Source organism: Protopterus annectens, chromosome 3.part1 (assembly GCF_019279795.1).
Source record: "Protopterus annectens isolate FY-2018-M chromosome 3.part1, PAN1.0, whole genome shotgun sequence".
In the NCBI taxonomy this organism is placed as follows: domain Eukaryota; kingdom Metazoa; phylum Chordata; order Ceratodontiformes; family Protopteridae; genus Protopterus; species Protopterus annectens.
This window is the reverse complement of record NC_056732.1, coordinates 1,542,977,981-1,542,997,342: the sequence shown is the minus strand read 5'-3', so window position 1 is coordinate 1,542,997,342 and position 19,362 is coordinate 1,542,977,981. Positions and strand designations below refer to the sequence as shown.

Here is a 19,362-nt window from a genome sequence, read left to right as displayed (position 1 = left end):
TCATTTCTTTGAATGTCTGAACACTAATCACATGATCTATGATCACCTTGACAAACCACTAATACACCTCTTCAAATGCTCGATGTTCAACATCTGCTACTGCGCCACTATCTTTTACACTGTAATAGTTTCCTTCATGTCATATGACTGTACAATCTAATTAGCAAACACATGTGTAATTGTTAATGTATATTACTTGGTGTCTGCTCATTTATTTAAGTAATGTTTATTTAAAAAATGTTTCTAATATGTTGGAGATTTTCCCCCTGACCTCTGATGAACAGGAGTTTTTGACTAAACCAAGTCAGAAAAATCCAGTAAACAAAAGCAACATAAAATAAAAGAAAAAGAAAATAAAAATAAACACCTTGATCATGCCAAGTTCTTTGATACCACTCCATGTGCTGGGATTATTCTCAAACTCTTCCAGCTTAACATGTATCCATGCATAGCTTACTGGACAGCTAACTGGCTGTCTGATCGAATCTATATTATAAAGGTCAGAGGTATTTGCTTTGACAGAAAAATAACACTAGCAATAATCCCATAAGACTTTGTCCTGTGCCTCATCTTCTTTGGTGGACTCTCTTCTCTAATGTGAAAGCTGATATTAAAGGACTATGGCTAAGTAGGTTTGCTGATGATTGCAAACTCAGGACAGTTTTCAAATTCCATTACAATTCTAAACTTAAACAGCAAGGTTTAGCCCAAGCAAATGCTTTGAATTTTAGTCATGAGCTTACTCTCATACTAAGAAATACAACATAGTTTCCTTATGTAAATCCATCACCACACATACATATATTAATATTCCATTTAGTATCATCAGAGACTTAGGTACTTATGTTGATAAAATCTTCTTTGACCACAACATATCAGTCATGGTTAGAAACTTTTTCTACTTTGCAAATCGTATCCTTTATAATATCTTTTCAAGGTCTGGAAAATTTGTAGTCCCATTTTATTATTCCCTTATTATGCCGATCAATGAGCATAATACCTGACTAGGTACCTACATCAATTTGAAAGATCTCAATTTTTCTTTAGTAGCAAAGATATCATGTCTTAGTACCCTTATCTACACCAAGAGAGTAAAAGCCCTGTCCCTCTACTCAATGTGATCACAGCTCTTAACAGGTGATCTTTGTTTATCGTTCCATTCTATAAATGACCATACACCCTTTGAACTCCTTCACCTAAGCAAAACCACTGGTAAAGCAAACATCTGCTCTAGAGATCTAAATCTATACTGCTACATTAACAATAGCAGCTGGTGAAACAAGTATCTACCCAATGTATCCCATCCATCTATCCATCCATCACTCCTTTTTCCCATTTTTACACATGGGCCCAACATTTCACTTCAACAGTGGCAATCATCTACAGCCTACGTTCACACTGCTGGCAGCCCTGCCATGATTGTTCTTCTGTAGCAAACACACATGTGCATTCACATCTGTGGCCACATTTCTGGAGTGTGGATGACTGGATGGATATTCAGATCACTTCATCAGGGCTATTTGTGGATATGATACTCAGTGGGGAACACTACTAAACTGGTACAAATATTGGTTAATATGTCAGAACCCTTTGATAGCTCCCTTGGCCATAAGCTTAGTAAAAACTTATGAACCTATATGAAGACCTTAAAAAGCCTTAGATGAAATTCTCTAAAGGCACCAGGGTATTATTTTGTAGACATTTAGAGTCTGATGATCAAAAGAATGAGCTCATCATGTTACCATCCATACCCTAGAAACTGTTAGCAGCCCCATGTTAGCAGAGTGCACAGCCCAGCGCATAGGGATATTTGAACAATCAGTTCCTTCAGATAAAAGTGACTAAAGTTATGTATGGGAAAAAAAGGAAAATAAAACCAAGATTTTAAAAATAAAACAAAGCTGGATAGACAGCCAACACAAACTGCAGTGTATAGAAAAAATATGGTTTTAACAATGTGTACAAGTAAGTAACCTTACTGAAAAATTTTCATGAACTGTAATCACTTAAACTTGATGTTGGAAGACCATTGTAAGGAACATTATCATTATTATAGTCATGGTGAGATGAAACCGATACATGGAAGACAATGGTGAGATGTCTGACAGGTCAAGTGTTTAATCCTGATGATGTTCATCAGGTGAAAGCATGATGATTTAATTATAGCTGAAATTTGCCTCTTAAATATCAGGTGATCATCAAAGGTAATGCCAGGATTATGCCCCAGGGCCAATAGCCTAGTACCTACCTATGAACCTATAAACTCAAGCTTAATGTTACATTATATAATAAGCAATGGACATGGTAAACCTGTGGAATCATGAAAATTGGTGTGTATGTTCAGGGCTTCAGTTCTGGATATACTATTGCTTTAAACAAGCTAAAGATGAATAACTTTTTTGCATCTTCCAAGGAATGAAGAGACAATATTTGATATTGAGAGAAGGAAGGATAGATCTGAGTGACAACAGCATATCAGTGATAAGCCAGTCCTCTTCACAGACTCAGGCCCTCAGTGGCAAACATAAAAACTGTGAATAGCAGCACATCCTGAATCAAGCCCTGGGGTACTCCACAGTCCAGCTGGTAGGAACAGGAATTATCAATACCAACAACATCCCTACAGATATATCCAGACAGATAATAGGCAAACCAATTAAGAGCAATAGAGGAGGCCACAGTAAGAGTACAGCTGCCCAATAAGGATTTCGTAATCCACGGACCAGCATGGAGTAAACACTTCAATCTCCAAATTTAATGAGGTTATTAACTACTCTAACAAGGACAGTCACAATGCTATTCCTTCTTACTGCTAATATCTCTAATACTTGCGTCTGATAAAGATCTGAAGAATGCAGATTTTAAAGCAGCTGTTGCAGCATTCGCATTATATTTACCAGATCAACAGAGGATGTAAAAAAGCTTTATACTGATGATAGTCCAATTACAAATGTTCATATCTTAGCTTTAGAAGAATGAAAGGACAATAAGGGTTATCTGTAATCCTGTGGGGAATAAATTAGTGATATGTGTCTAATAAAATTAGGAATGAACATGGCACAGAAAGAGTAAATAAAAAAGAAAGAAAGAAATTATAATTGTTGATCATTAATGGGAAGAAAAGCAGTATATGAAAATGTCAACATTTGCTTGAAGTGCACATGCTTTTAGAGGAAGCACAGAAGGAAAATGTATGTATTATCAAATGATAAAATACCCCTGGCATGCAGTGGCAATTTAAGGAACAAAGAAAGGAAGGAGGGAAGGACATGGTTTATTATGTGGAAAATGCTCTGAGGGATACATAATGTTAAACAGAATATCAGAAAAAATATTATAAAATCAGATCTATAATCTTACTTCAAAATATATTGACATTTAAAGTAATAGAATACATACAATTGTTATCCGTAATAAAACATGAAAATATCAAAAGTAATAAAAATCCACCACTTGACTTAAACCTATAATGTGGTGATCAGTTGCCTCATACCTTGCTGTATAAGTGCTACCTCAGTCGTTGCCTTGGATGTTATTGTAAATGATCACTTTTCTTCTGTTACACAGTGATCATTGAGCTAATCCAGATCTGTGGGGGCATATGCACTATAACCTTCCGTTCATCCAGAGCCTCTTTTCCCCATTGTTTTACACATGAGGTCAGGGTATCATTTCAACAGTGACAATCAAATCAACTAGTGCCAATGGTCACAGTGCCCATATTTCTTTTTATTTGTAATATTTTGTTTTACAATAATTCAGCATTGTAGTATACCTATTACTTTAACTCCCAGTGTTCTGGGAACTCAACATTTTAGCTCTGGCTATATTTATTTATTTACATGTCCATTTTCAGAGCGGAGCCCGGGAGAAAAGCTCCACATTGACAGTACTTCATTTATATTAATACAGGTTACATATATATTCAATTTATAATAAATAATAAAAAAAAAAAAAAAAAAAAAAAAAAAAAGCAAAATATAGCAATAATAAATAGAAAAAAACTCTTCTTCGTGATAGTAACAGGGAAAGAACATCTTGTTAAACCTTAGGTATTCCATTTCTGACATAGAGTATTTCGAGAGTGGGGGGTTAGTGGTTTTTGGAACATTGGCAGAGAGCCATTTTTTTTTTAAAATGGGAATAGATTTTTTCTTGAATTTTGGGAGGAGGTGGCACTGGTGAGTGGGAGGAAGGGAGTTCCATATTTTACCAATGGAATTGGCAAAGAGAGAGTCACCCCCTAAATTACAAGTGACAGATATAGCTGCAAATGTCACCAGATATATGATATCCTTTTTATTGACATTCTGTCATGCTGTTTCATAATTATTCTGAAAACAGAGTGGGAAGGACAGGTGCACTGGAAAGAATTGCGCAGTGAAATCTGCATGGCACATAACATGAACCTGCAAGGTGATGTAAAAAATAAGGAAAACTCATATCAATGTAACCATGGCTGACAACTTTTCTGCAAACAAATAACGAAATCTAGACATTGAAACATCAAAGTATACAATTAATTTAAGTAAAAGGACCAGAAAATGGATATCACCCCTTCGGTTTAAGTGTACATGGTAGCAAATATTTAATACTAAGATATTTCAGCTACTCGATTTATTTCTAATCCACTGATACAGATTTTCCAGTTTCCAAAAACTGTTTTTAATCCATTTATGATGCAGTATATCAGTAATTGCTTCTGCCAACTTGTCAGTTATTTATCCTGCATTGCTGTAGCTGTTCCGGTTTATAAATGATATGTGATTTGTTACATTTAATGTGTGGGTCTGCAGCACTGTGTCTCTTTAGCTGCAAATGTCACCAGTAAAATTATCTTACTGTGCTGGTTATGTGCCACACAGCATGAAAAGTGAGAATGATTTAAGTCATCCCAATAACTTCTTATTACTCCTCCATAAGTACACGAAGGGCTCTTCATTAGTATAATTTGTGAGATCTGTAAAACAGAGGTGTCAGATTTTGAAATTCTGTATGTTTCATTTATACAACAAACTGGGTCACATATCTCTGCTGAATGCAAAAGCAATGCATCTGTGGTGTCAGTAAAAATGTAATAATAGGTTGGGTACTTAGCTGTTATCTAGTTGTCTTGACTTTTATCTAGTTGTGTTGACTTACTGATCATACCTGTGAGATGTGCATAATACAGATGTTTCTCAGTATGAGGCAGCTATGCCTTTAGAATAAAAACTGTATTGAAACAAATTCTACGTATGCACTTATCCATTCTTGGAAATATTAAATTAGTGCAGTTATTTTCTCATTGTTGTATCCTGTTGTACAACCAGTATGTATGTGTTCAGTGCACATCTAGGAGACATCATATAGTTTATTCCTAAAGCAAAGCTGTTAAAATATCTCATTTATATAGCCATCTGGATCACACTAATGCATTTTTACGGACTTTCCATTTTAAAGGTAGTACCTCTAGAAAATACAACATATAGAGAATTAGCCATTATAGCTACTGACTAGAATCCTTGAGGAATGAGTTAAATAGCACACAAAGCAAACAAATGTGGTTCAAGAATTTAATGCAATGAGAATACCTAGAAAAATGCAAGGATTTTCATTGGCTGTTTCTGTTATTGAGTTTTGTTGCTAGGTTAATATTAAGAGAAAAAGAATTTTCGGAATCTTTCATTGTCTTATAATGTGTGCTTTGGATATCTGAGTTAAATTAATTCCACTCACCTTAAAAATCTTCCTGGCCCAGGTTCTGAAGGTCTCCTCCTGTCCACACAGCTCATCTCCCTCAGCAATATCTAATATTTGTTTAGCTCCCAGTTTCTTCAGACATGTTTGAGTTGCATGAGCAAAGGCACAGAAGTTAGGATATGCTCGAGAGCCCAACCCAAATACAGAGAACCTGGAGATAAAGATAATTTCCAATTTTATATTACAGGAGCATATGGCTATTTCTGTTTATTTCATAGAAATTTAACAAGGAAAATATGCTGCATTAATGTAAATGATTATAAAAGCCAACTGTTGATGTGAAATATATAAAAATGGAAGTGCACACAAACAACTGTCCAAACACATATAAATCAAACAAATTCAATGAATAAGTCCAGTCGACCATGAACTGAAGTGAATAACTTTTTTTTTATTTAACACACAAACATAAACACTTTCACACCTCACTGGTACTTCATCAGGCAATATCAAACAAATAAAAGACCAACACATATTAAAATATTTAGCATCTGATCTAATTCTTCAAATTACATAATTTCAATAAAGGTTTTAAAGATAACACATTAACCTTTTGTTAAGCTTCTCAATTTCAAACTCTTTTCATTTCTTCCGTACAGAAACATGTCTGTTATTTATTTATTTAGTGACATTTGATTACCAGGGAAGTCCAAATGGGTAGAAACCCATTTTCAGCAGTCCCAGGGAGAAAAGTTTTAAGTTATTACAAAACATTCTAAGAATAATAATGTTACAATCTCCAAAAATAAAGCAAAAAACATCTGCAGTTTACATAATTATAACAAATTAGACATAATATAAAACATTGGTTAAAAACTGATAAAAGGTACATGACAATCATTTAATATTTAGACAAATTTTAGACAGTTTGTAGAGAAATTAAATATAAGTTAGTCCAATACAAACATGAATTGTAATATGAAGTGAGAGAAAAACAGGCTTATAGTATATTTAGAAAGCAAGTCAGGGAAGATAATTAAATGGCAGTAAGAAAGTAAGTAATGAAGGGAGAGCGGGGAGGTATAAGGAATGAAAAGATACTTGTTCACATTTAGAGATATAGTTTATCCTGGTTTTGAGGAAGAACAGAGCCACATTTTAGTTAGAAAGCCCATCAGAGTGGTTTTGATAAATGGGACAGAGGAGACATGAAGGATACAGGTATGGAGTTCCAGGCCTTAGCAACCTTGTACAAGTACAGACAATGCCCAGTAGATTTGCTAGGTTATAGGTGCCGGAAGCTGTTGAAGATGGGGGGGGGGTGGTGAGCGGGGCACTTAGTGATCTAAAAAGGGCAATTTTTTATAACTATTTACTACCACAACATAGGTTTACTTGGAGGACATTTTAAGCTTAGCCAATTCCCTTTTGGTGCTTGAATTATCATTTTCTGATTGGTCTTACCTATCCCGTGGCTGATAAGTGTATATTATTGCTAGTGAGAATAACTGTGATCATACCATAGATAACTTGAGGGGACCCCTGTAAGGGATGTAGCATTTGGGAAGTGCCTCTATCCATTAGTGGCATGAGGGGCAATCCTGGAGTACATTTTCTATTACCCATCCTTAGCTCCAAGTTGCATTTGAATATGGACGGATGAGCTTTGTTTTATGTTTATGGACAGTCTGTTCTGGAATAGTGGCAGCCTCTGTGATATATAGCCATCTCTCCACAACATTCAGTTTAGATACCTGAACTGAGTATTTCTGATGCCATTTGACTTGCTGATGTTCAGTAGGTCCATCTGTATTAGGTCGGAGGATGCCTTGTATGCCAGACATGTCACCTCTAAGCTCTCTGTAGGATACTGAGTATAATAATAAATCTTTGAAGTGGTCCATGCAAGGCCCATTGTTTAGGACTTGTATCCTTTTAGTAAGGTATCTCTGTGGATATTCCAATTGTTGCATGGGTCTGGACAGATACATGCCAAAGTGGGCATTATACAAAATGATTGATCTAATGAGGGCTTTGTGAAGGGGGCAATAACATCTCTAGATCTAGTCGCAATCAATTTGTTTAAAACTGTGCAATATAGAAAGACTTTGACTCTGGGCACATAGTGGTCAAAAGTTAGGTCACTGTACACACAAGTTCCCAAATGCCAAACAACTGCGTCAGTTCTCAGGAGGTATTGTCAATTTGGCAGTTCCCTGGAATAGATGACTTTCCAAAGGATACAATAATGTATTTTTTGGAGTTTAGTTTCAGTTCATGATTCTGGCACCAGTTATTGTTTGGGACAAAAGCAGGGCAGTAGGTTGTGCCCCCGCAGAGCAGCCCATCCTGCAGCAACCTCCTACCGTTCCAGCAGCAGCCCCCTCCCCAGTCACTCCAGTGTTCCATTACGTGGTTATTTCTCCTCAGTTACTATAAACACTGTTCAAACCTAAATGAGAAAACATCTCACAAATCAGCAAAACTCTCATAGGATCATAGGAGGTTACTAGGCTATTGGCCCTGAGGCCTTTATAAGCCTAGCCAAGAGCTTAGTCCATGTTTAGACAAGTCACAGTTAAAGATCCCAGCACATTCGGATAAATGCTTACCCTTTTGCTCACATAGCAACAAGAAAAGGGCTATCTGAATCAGGCCAGACCACCTGATTATCAACCATATTAATAAATAAAGCAGATGAAAGGAACAGGAAAGAGGTAAGATGGAGGAACAGTATTTAGGGATCATTGATTTAACTGTGAGTATACTAAATAATGTTGAACTAAAGCCCACCCCAGGATAAAAAAAAAATAAGTAAAGAAGATTCAAGAACTGACACACAATATGAGGTAATGTTAAATCACCTTAAAACCTACTGAATACTGCAGCTTTGATTTATCTGTGGAAGTGCCGATTACTAGCAAGGGTGTACATTTCAAAGACAAAATTAGAAGTCTGAATAAAAATATATGGTGAGATGCCTCTGAAAGAAAGAGAGTGGCTTAGGGTAGAAGTTACTTGCATAATGAGACAATAAAGAAACTTGTGGGGGACACTATGATAATGGTATAAAATAATGGAGGAGTTAAGAAGCAGTAAGAAAATAAAGAGATAGAAAAGTTAGAATGGTCATTCAGGAGGTGAGAGGATGGTGGACAAGAGAAGAAGCAAGTCTGAAAGAAAGACAATTTTTTGTGGGAAGTGAAAAGTATGATAAAACATGTTCAAATAAATGCTAGAAACAGCAGTCCACAGTCTAACGTAAAACTACTAATCAAGTGAATCATGCTCGAAACAAAACACACTGCCCAGTTGATAAAAATATAACCAAATCAAGTGAAAACATATAAAACTAAATCTTAAAACACTAAGCACAAAATGCACATAATAATGTAAGTAAAAATAAATCATATGTGCAGGGGAGGTTACAAAGTCAAACAAGGCACAGTGGAACATTTGTTAACAACAAAATGTTCCCATCCCAGAAATGTTGGAATGTCTAGTTACTGTACACTCATCAGCCGGATGTAGCCTACACAAAATATTCTGCCTTCATAAACTACTCTACTCTGTCATTCATATAAAGCAGTGACAAACTCTATCACAGATACTAAAAGAGGCACTGATATTTAACACAGCGACTGGCTACAGGTCTTTGCAAGTAATGTTTCTGCTCTCTCCTTAACGTAGTGAAAGTTGCCCACATCTGGGTCATAGAAATACACCACAGTCCTTGACATAACGGCACCAACAAGTTAAAAATCAAAGGAAACGTCATGAAAAGAAATACACCTAAACAAACGGGTTAAATATTCATTTACAGCACTCACCCACTGCCATTAGACCAAAACATAGCATTTCACATTAAGTATCTCAAATGGCGTACCTCATCTTTCATCTTGCCATCAGCTGCAACCTTTCTTTTGAGTGCTCCTTACCATTCTGGCAGCAATGATCAGCACTTGGAGAAACAGCATAATTCTCCTTAAACTTGAACGTAAAAAACACACATTTAACTTCAGCTCGCTTGTGTTTAAATGCACGTTAGCGTGTGATGCACGCTGCACGCATGGATCCTCAATTGCCGTTGTCTGTTCATTAAGAGACAGGTCTTTCAGCTGTAAAAGTGAGGGGGTGCCCCCTCCCCCTCGCTCTGTGGTTCCAGGGGGGGTGCTCCCTCCCCCTCGCTCTGTGGATCCGGCGCCCATGTGCTAGGTTTGTAGACAGGCAGGAGTTTTTGGTCACTGGATTGCAATGACCAACTGGGAACATAGTTGTGTAAAATGTTTTTAGTGCTGGTCAGGCAGATGGATGCTAGATAATTTTATAGGTGGTAAGTTGTGTATATGTTGATATGGCAGTTCTAACCAATTTAGGCTTTTTGGTGCTATACAGTGCAGGTTCTGAAAGGGGTATGTGCTTCAAATTTAGCAGCTTTCTTACAGCATTGCTCAAGTTTTAATTTTTGTGAAGTCTGGAGGTTAGTAAGGATGGGAGTGCCATACAGAAGAGTAGGGTGGAGATAAGTAGTGGCAAGTGTAGTTGCATATCTAGTGAGAGGACTTTAAATTTAGCTTTTTCATGAGAGAGAGAGATTTGGGGTAAATGTAGTAGTTTGGTCTTTTTTGGGCTGAGCATGAATTGTGAGTTATGAAACCATGTTTCAATGGCTGTTAAAAGTTTTCTGAGTAATTTTTGGAAGTGTACCATGTTGTCAGATGTGCAAATGAGAGTGGAATCACCTGTGTATTGTATTATATTAGGGTGGCCTGCTGTGTGAAAGTATAGAGTGTTGGTGAAAATGTTAAAGAGGAGAGGACCAAAGATAGAGCCTTGCAATGCACCAGTGGTAACTGGGAGGTAAGGAGAGACCATGGAGTGCCATTTTACTGAGTGATACCTATTCGACAAGTAGCTTTTGAATCACAGAAGGGTAGGCTAAGAGAGACCTAGTGAATACATTTGAAGTAGAAGTTTGCTGTGACAAACTGTTTCAAAAGCTTTAGAGAAGTCGAGAAATAAGGAAGAGACTAGTTTGCCATTATATCTAGCTTTATTGACAGTCCATATAGATTAGAAGGGCAGTGCTACTACTATGGGAAGGATGGAAGCCATGATGTGTAGGGGAATAGGAGTCCTTCTTGCAGGAGAGAGTCTATCAATTGTTTTTGAAAACGTTTCAAGTGTTTTGGTGAAGGGAGTTAAGATTGCTAGAGGTCTAAAGTTAATAATATCTGTTGAATTTCCTCCTTTGTCCAGAGGGATAATGTGTGACCTTTTCCAGAGAGAGAGGGGACGTGGGATTTCTGGACTGACCTATTATAAGGATTGAGACAGGATAGGCAATGTTACTGGCTACTATTTTTAGGTACTCGCTTGGAAGGTTATCAGCTGAAGAAGAGCATGGTTTATAGTTGTTTTAAAAGTAGTTTCATATATATATATATATATATATATATATATATATATATATATATATATACATGTGTGTGTGTGTGTGTGTTTGTGTGTGTGTGTGTGGAAAGAGTAGTGTAAGCTAGGTTAAGTTAAGAAGGGAGGTGATGATTACTTAGCAGCAGTTTGGTTTCATAACAGGAAAGAGCACTACAGTTGTGATGTTTGCTCAGAGGGTGTTGCTGGGGAAGTATAGAGAAGGTCAGAAGGAGTTGCATTGTGTCTTTGTGGACTTAGAGAGAACATATGCCAGGGTGCCTAGAGAGGAGCTGTGGTATTGCATGAGGAAGTTGGGAGTGGCAGAGAATTAAGTAAGAGGATATGTACGAGGGCAGTGTGACAGTGTTGAAATCTGCAGTGGGAGTGACGGTTGCATTCAAGGTAGAGGTGGGATTACAACAAGGATCAGCTCTGAGCCCTTTCTTATTTACAATGGTGATGGACAGGTTGACAGATGAGATCAGACAGGAGTCCCCGTGGACTATGATGTTTGCAGATGACATTGTGATCTGTATTGAGAGTAGGGAACAGGTTGAGGAGACTCTGTAGAGGTGAAGATATGCTCTAGAGAGAAGAGGAATGAAGGTCAGCAGGACTAATATATACGTGTGAATGAGAGGGAGGATAGAGGAATGGTGAAGATGCACGGAGTAGAGCTGGTGAAGGTGGATGAGTTTAAATACTTGGGATCAACAGTTCAGAGTAATGGTGAGTGTGGAAAAGAAGTGAAGAAGAGAGCACAGGCAGGGTGGAGTGGGTGGAAAAGAGTGTCAGGAGTGATTTGTGACAGACAGGTACCAGTAAGAGTGAAAGGGAAGGTCTACAAGATAGTAATGAGGCCAACTATGTTTTTTGGGTTGGAGATGGTGACACTGATGAAACGACAGGAGTCAGAGCTGGAGGTGGCAGAGTTAAAGATGTTAAGATTTGCACTGGGTGTGATGAGGATGGACAGGATTAGGAATAAGTATATCAGAGGGTCTGCTCAGGTTGGATGGTTTGGAGACAAAGCCAGAGAGGCAAGATTGCGTTGGTTTGGGTATGTGCTGAGGAAGGATGCTGGGTATATTGGCAGAAGGATGCTAAGGATTGAGCTGTCAGGTAAGAGGAAAAGAGGAAGGCCTAAGATAAGGTTTATGGATGTGGTAAGAGATGACATGCAGGTGGTTGGTGGGACGGAGGAAGATGCAGAGGACAAGAAGAAATGGAAACAGATGATCCACTGTGGTGACCCCTAACATGAGCAGGTGAAAGAAAAAGAAGAGCATATATATATATATATATATATATATATATATATATATATATATATATATATATATAAAGTTTACACATGCCCTGTTAAAATGCCAGGTTCTTGCGATATAAAAAAATGAGACCACAATAAATAATTTCAAAACTTTTCCCACCTTTAATATGACCTATAACCTGTACAATTCAATTAAAAAACAAATCTATTAGGGGAGAAAATATAAAAAAATAAAAAATGTACGATAAGCTGGTTGCATAAGTGTGCACACCCTTAAACTAATACTTTGTTGAAGCACCATTTGATTTAATTACAACATTCAGTCTTCTTGGGTAGGAGTCTATCAGCATGGCACATCTTGACTTGGCAATATTTGCCCATTCTTCCTTGCAAAAGCACTTCAAATCTGTCAGATTGAGAGGGCATCTCTTGTGCACAGCGCTCTTCAGGTCACTCCACAGATTTTCTATTGGATTTAGGTCTGAGTTCTGGCTGCGCCATTCCAAAACTTTAATTTTCTTCTGGTGAAGCCATTCTTTTTTTGATTTTAATGTATGCTTGGGGTCATTGTCATGTTAAAAGGTGAAATTCCTCTTCATCTTCAGCTTTCTAGCAGACGCCTGAAGGCTTTAGGCCCAAAGTGACTGGTATTTGAAACTGCTCATAATTCCCTCTACCTTGACTAAAGCCCCAGTTCCAGCTGAAGAAAAGCAACCCCAAAGCATGATACTGCCACCACCATGCTTCACCATGGGGATGGTGTTCTTTTGGTGATGTAAAGTGTTGTTTTTGTGCCAAACATACCTTTTGGAATTGTGGCCAAAAAGTTCAACCTTGGTCTCATCAAACCATAACACATTTTCCCACATGATTTTGGGAGACATGATGTATTGTTTTGCAAATTTTAGCCGGGCCTGGATGTTTTTCTGTGTAAGAAAAGGCTTCGGTCTTGCAACCCTACCCCATAGCCCAGACATATGGAGAATATGGGAGATTGTTGTCACATGTAGTACACAACCAGTACTTGCCACAAATTCCTGCAGCTCCTTGGTGTTGCTGTACATCTCCTGGCAGCCTCCCTGACCAGTTTTCAGCTTGTCTTTTCATCAATTTGTGAAGAGATGTCCAGTTCTTTGCAACGTCACTGTTGTCCCATATTTTCTCCACTTTTTGATGTCTGTCTTCACTGTGTTCCACAGAATATCCAGTGCTGTGGAAATTTTTTTTTTTGTACCCTTCTCCTGACTGATTCCTTTCAATAATGAGATCCCTTTGATACTTTGTAAGCTGTCTGTGAACCATGGCTTTTGCTGTAGCAGGCAACTGAGTAAATGTCAGGAAAATCCTACTAGGACAGCTGAACTTTATTTGGGGTTAATCAGAGTCTCTTTAACTGATGGCAGATGTGTACCCAATAAGACTGAATACTGTAATTAAATCAAAAGGTGATTCAACAAAGTATTAGTTTAAGGGTGTGCACACTTACGCAACCAATTTATTGTACGTTTTTTATTTTTTATATTTTTACCACTAACAAATTTATTTGTTTTTCAATTGAATTGTACAGGTTAAAGGTCACATTAAAGGTGGAAAAAGTTTTGAAATGATTTATTGTGGTCTCATTTTTTTACATCACAAAAACCTGGCATTTTAAAAGGGGTGTGTAAACTTTTTATATCCACTGCATACATATATATATATATATATATATATATATATATATGCATAAAACACACATATATGCTTTATGTATTTGTATGTGTCCAGTGAAATATTTTAGTCAACAACTTTCCTGCCAGTTTTATTTGGTTGACAAGAAAGCTGATCAACAAAATGCCAGGTGTTGGGGAATATGTCCTTTCCAAAATAATATGATCTTAGAGTCATACCTCTCAACTGTGCAAATTTTTGAAGAATGTCCAGATTTTTGCCTCTTATTTTTGGTCTATTCCTCATAAAATTTGCTGTTTTCTTGACTGAAAGCCGTTAAATGTTGTTCTTCTTTCGGCTTTTCCATTAGGGGTCGCCACAGTGGAACTCCTGTCCGCTAATGATTGGCGGTAGATTTTTTCTGGGTGCCAAGGTGCCAGCTCAACGCCCAACCTTCAACAAAGGCACGCCCATTCTATGCATATCTTTCGAATGCCATTCAACCACGGGGAGGGCATGCAGACTCCACACAGAAGGCGCTCCAGTCGAGAATCGAATGGGAGAACCTCTTGCTGTGAGGCAACAACACTACTGCTGCACCACTGCGGCTTACTGAAAGTCGTTAAATAATATAAAGTCTGAAACTCTTCATATTTGTCATTATTTCATAGTATTTAACTACTGAAAGTTGTTAAATAATACTAAATAATGACAGATATGAAGAGTTTCAGACTTCATATGCTTCAAAAAATATATAATAAAACAAAATCTGTCATTCTACCAACTTTCTAAATTTATAGGAGCAATATTTAAAATCTGTCCCTAATGTTGGGTTTTGGTCCCGCTCTAATTTCTGACTTTGTACAGATTTCTAGAACTGAGAGTTTGAGAGGTATGCTTAGAGTTGATATTTTAAATAGCAGGATATATAAGGGTGCAGAGCTCCCCTGCAAAAACATTATTATTGCGTGACTTGCTGCAAGGTTATATTTTGGAGCATGCACATTACACTGTCAAGCTTGTCAATGTTTTTTTCTCAAAGTTGTGCATGTTATATTGACATAGTGAAGAGGAGATTATCTTCCGTGTAGACTTTTCAGCTACTTCTCTGAAGATAAGGATATGTAGTGTGTGTGTGTGTGTGTGTGTGTGTGTGTGTGTGTGTGTGTGTGTGTGTGTGCGTGCGTGTGTGTGTGTGTGTGTGTGTGTGTGTGTGTGTGTGTGTGTGTGTGTGTGTGTGTGTGTGTGTGTGTTTGTGTGTGTGTAGTGAAGTGGATAGCTACCCTGGGTTTAAGGTGTAAGGTGATAGCATACAATATTGAATCATAAGTGCTATTAGTGGGGGATTTCAGTGAGAACTGGATTGTGCAAGGCAATATTTATTTTCCTCACTGATATTTATAATAGGTATAAACAAATTTTGTCAAATTGCTATGCAGCCAGCAAGAGACAATTCAGAAAAAAAAATCCCATCTACTAGTCTGAATTAAAGTTCAACTTAACATGTGTCATGTGTAGGAAACATTAAAAATTCAGTAAGTGACCACGCCCCTAACAGGGTAATCATAAATTCTTCCACCATGCAGTTGTCATCAAATGTTTATTTAGCTGAGCCAAAGCAGATGGTCTGAACCTTGGTAATACTGCCACACACCATTACTGATGCCCTCAGTTACTGCACTGTGGAGCTAAGGCAGGCTCTGAACTTTGTGTCCAGTGAATGTGTGTTTTTACCAAGCCCTGAGTACCACCTTACTTATGTGTGCTAACAGCACCCATGTCACTAACCCTCACCAATACGTATTACCTTATCAAAAACCCTTTACCTAATGGCCTCAGAATTCAGACAAACTATAACAGCAGGTATGTTATTTTTTTTTAGTTTATTATTGTAGTTGTGCTTCTGTACATCAATGTTTTAGTGTAAAGTAAAAGTATAAAGCAAAGCGACTTGTCATCAAAAACAAACAAGAATACTACATTACTCTACAAAACGACCATATGCAAAATCAGAAAAAGTTCTGGAGGTCCACAAACTCTCTATTATCCCCAGGCAAAACCAATAATCCCTCCCCGATTCAAACATAGCCCCAGTTGAAACTGCCTCACTTTTTAACTCATTCTTTAAAAACAGTATAGCCAACCTTACTGCCAACTTCCCGCTAATCAACCAAATGCCCCCATACCCATCTACTACAACAAGACCAAGCTTCTCTCTTATACCCATACTTACCTCCACCATAAAAAATCTACTTAAACATAAACCTGGATCAAATGCTCTAGGTAACGTACCACCAGAATTTCTCCAAAAATCAGCAAACGCTATAGCCTGTCCCATTAGTATACTTACTAAACAGATCCATTCAAGAGTCCTTCCTTCCCACCATCTGGAAAAAGGCATTCATACTCGCTCTCTACAAAGGTGAAAACAATGATATATCTAACTTCCATCCAATTGCCATCCTCTCTCCCATCTCCAAAATTCTCGAAAAATGTATCCATAGGAAGGGTATCAGCAACTTCACCCCCCCACCAGATGATGCAGACAACTATGCTGAACAGTACGCCAATGCAGTGCACAAGCACCTGTACAACTGCATGGACTCAGCCATACCCAACAGAACTAAAACCTGTACCTCAAGGAAACACAAACCTGTCTGGTGGACATCCTGTATCAACAAGTATTACAACAAAAAGAAGAAACTGTTGTCCAAGGGAAAAAGGAACAAATTCCAAATATTAAAAACTTCCTCCTTTGCCTCAACAAACAAATTAGATCACTAGTGAAAACCTCCAAAGCCAATCATGAGTTGTCACTAGCCTCCAAAACAAAGGGAAACCACAAGTCCTTCTTCAGTTATGTGAGAAACCTCCATGGCAAAGCCCAAGTTTGTTCCGAACTGGTACTTAATGGTACCACTTACACTGATCCTGCTGACTTAGCCAAAATGCTGGCTGATAGGTTCAGTGCAGATTTCACCCCCCTTATTGCCCCCCAAAGGTCCAGTCGACATCCCTGATACTTGTCCCACACCTCACATCTCTGTAGATCAAGTGTTAAAGGCCGTATCCAAGGAAAGAACACAGCATCCATGGGACCTGATAGTATCCCAGGCTGTATTCTGCGCCATCTCCAGCAAGAACTAGCTTTGCCATTGAGCACCCTGTTCAACCACAGCCTAACTACAGGCTTCATTCCAGCAGAGTGGAGAACTGCCATTGTCATCCCTTTGTACAAAGGTGGTGTCACTAATGACCTGGGAAACTATCACCCCATCAGCTTGACTAGTCTGATCTGTAAAGTCATGGAGAGTATTATTATGGATCTCATAAACAAGGACTTAGGCAATCTCCAAGCACTTGACCCCACCCAATTTGGATTTGATAGGGGCAGATCTTGCCTATTGAAACTACTTGACTTCTTTGTGACTATCACCAAGGCCCTGGATGAGGAAAAGTCAGTACATACAGGTTACCTTGACCTGGTCAAGGCCATTGACACAATCTAAGCTAGCACAACTTGGTGTTAATCCCTGTCTAGTCAGATGATTGACCAACTGGCTCACAGATAGGACCCACAAAGTCAAAAAAAGTGCTGCCACCTCTGACAGCAGACCTGTCACTAGTGGTGTTCTCCAGGGATCTGTCCTGGGACCCCTACTGCTTGGCATATACTTCTCAGAGGTCCATGCAAAGTCAAAGTGCCTGTGGCTGACCAAGTTTGTGGATGACTGTAAGTTGGGTGCTGTCATTGACTCCCCAGATGATGTTAACATACTGCAAGAGGGTCTCATAGCTACAAATAACTGGTGCCAAAGTCATGGCCTTAAGTTAAATGCAAAAAAATGTATTATCATACCATTTGGCAAAAACATGGCCCCTACTGATTACCACACCAATGGCAACCCCCTAAGCACACAACCTCTGGTGAGAGACCTGGGTACTTAAGTTGACAACAATCTCACATTTGACTATCATGTGGTGGCTGTGGTCAGAAAAGCCTTTCACTTGGTTCATCTTATAGGTAAAGGATTGCATCCAGAAAAAAGGAAGTTATTACCTCTTTGTACTCCTCTCTTATTAGGCCTATGATTGAGTATAATGCCCTGTTTGGTATCTACATCTCCAAACACCTGCACCAACTGGAAAGGTCACAGAAATACCTCATAAAGAGAATCCATGGCCTCCAACACCTATCTTATGTGGACAAGCTTAAATCCTATCACTCTACTTGGTATCATACAGATTGTTCAAAGGTGATCTGTGTCTCACCTGCAAGGCAATCTCATACCTTGCCCTACTAGAGATGCTCCATATCTATAACTCTAACTCCTCACACATTACCCACTTGATAGGCCTAAATCTAATATGCAACATCAACAAAACCTGCTGGAGAGGCAGGTTTGTCTCCCAGAGGCTGCCCCATCTCTGGAATAGACTTCCCATACATGTTAAACAGAGTACGTCACTGGCCCTCTTCAAAGGCAATCTTGATGAGTGGATAGGAAACCATAAATTTGGCCCCGAGGTTCCACCTTTGTTCCTCATTGACAGGGATGACAGGTGATGACTGAGGTTTCTCTTTTGGGGGATAAACTCTTGGCTAGGCTTGTAAGTGCCCCAGGGCCATTAGCCTAGTAATCTCATATGACCCTATGATCCTATAATCTAAAGCCAACTACTTAACTACCTACTACACCACAACCTCCTCTCCCCTACCCAAGATGGGTTTAGGCCTAGTCATAGCACCACCACTGCTCTTATATCCTTTTTGGACACAGTCAACCATGCTCACGACTCAAGATACCTTGTTTACTCACTATTTCTTGACCTTTTCAAGACATCCGATACTGTCTCCCACCAATTCTTCTGACCAAACTCTCCAACTTAGGCATACCTCCCCCTAACCTAGGCTGGTTTTCCAGCTACACTACAGATTGACAATAAACAACCAGATGGCACCAAATCCCTTTCTCCTTTCCTCAACATCAGTACTGGAGTCCCACAAGGGTCCATACTAGGTCCTCTGCTCTTCATCATTTTCATTAACGATTTCCATACCAGCATACCCCATGCTAATGTCATACAATATGCAGATGACTCCACCATCAACATGGTCAAGCCTACTTCAGAACTACTTACACTCACCCAAAACGCCTTCACCTCCACTGAAACCTGGATGTATAATAACTATTTAAATGCTAGTAAAACCAAACTCATATTATTCACCCCCCAAAAAACAACACCCTAACCACAAATGAATTTACGATCAACTTGCTCAACAACACTTGCCTTGAAGTAGTCTCATATACCAAACTTCAAGGTGT

The 19,362-nt window shown here is 38.5% G+C and overlaps 1 protein-coding gene across 1 annotated transcript in view; it reads right to left on the bottom strand.

Annotated features, from left to right (window-relative positions):
• The window catches only part of LOC122797801 (nitric oxide synthase, brain-like), a 317,433-nt gene that overhangs the window by 104,311 nt on the left and 193,760 nt on the right, over positions 1 to 19,362 (bottom strand). The window contains exon 13 of the mRNA XM_044066321.1: positions 5,719 to 5,893. Within this exon, the coding sequence (XP_043922256.1) occupies positions 5,719 to 5,893 (175 nt within the window). The remainder of the gene's footprint in view (positions 1 to 5,718; positions 5,894 to 19,362) is intronic.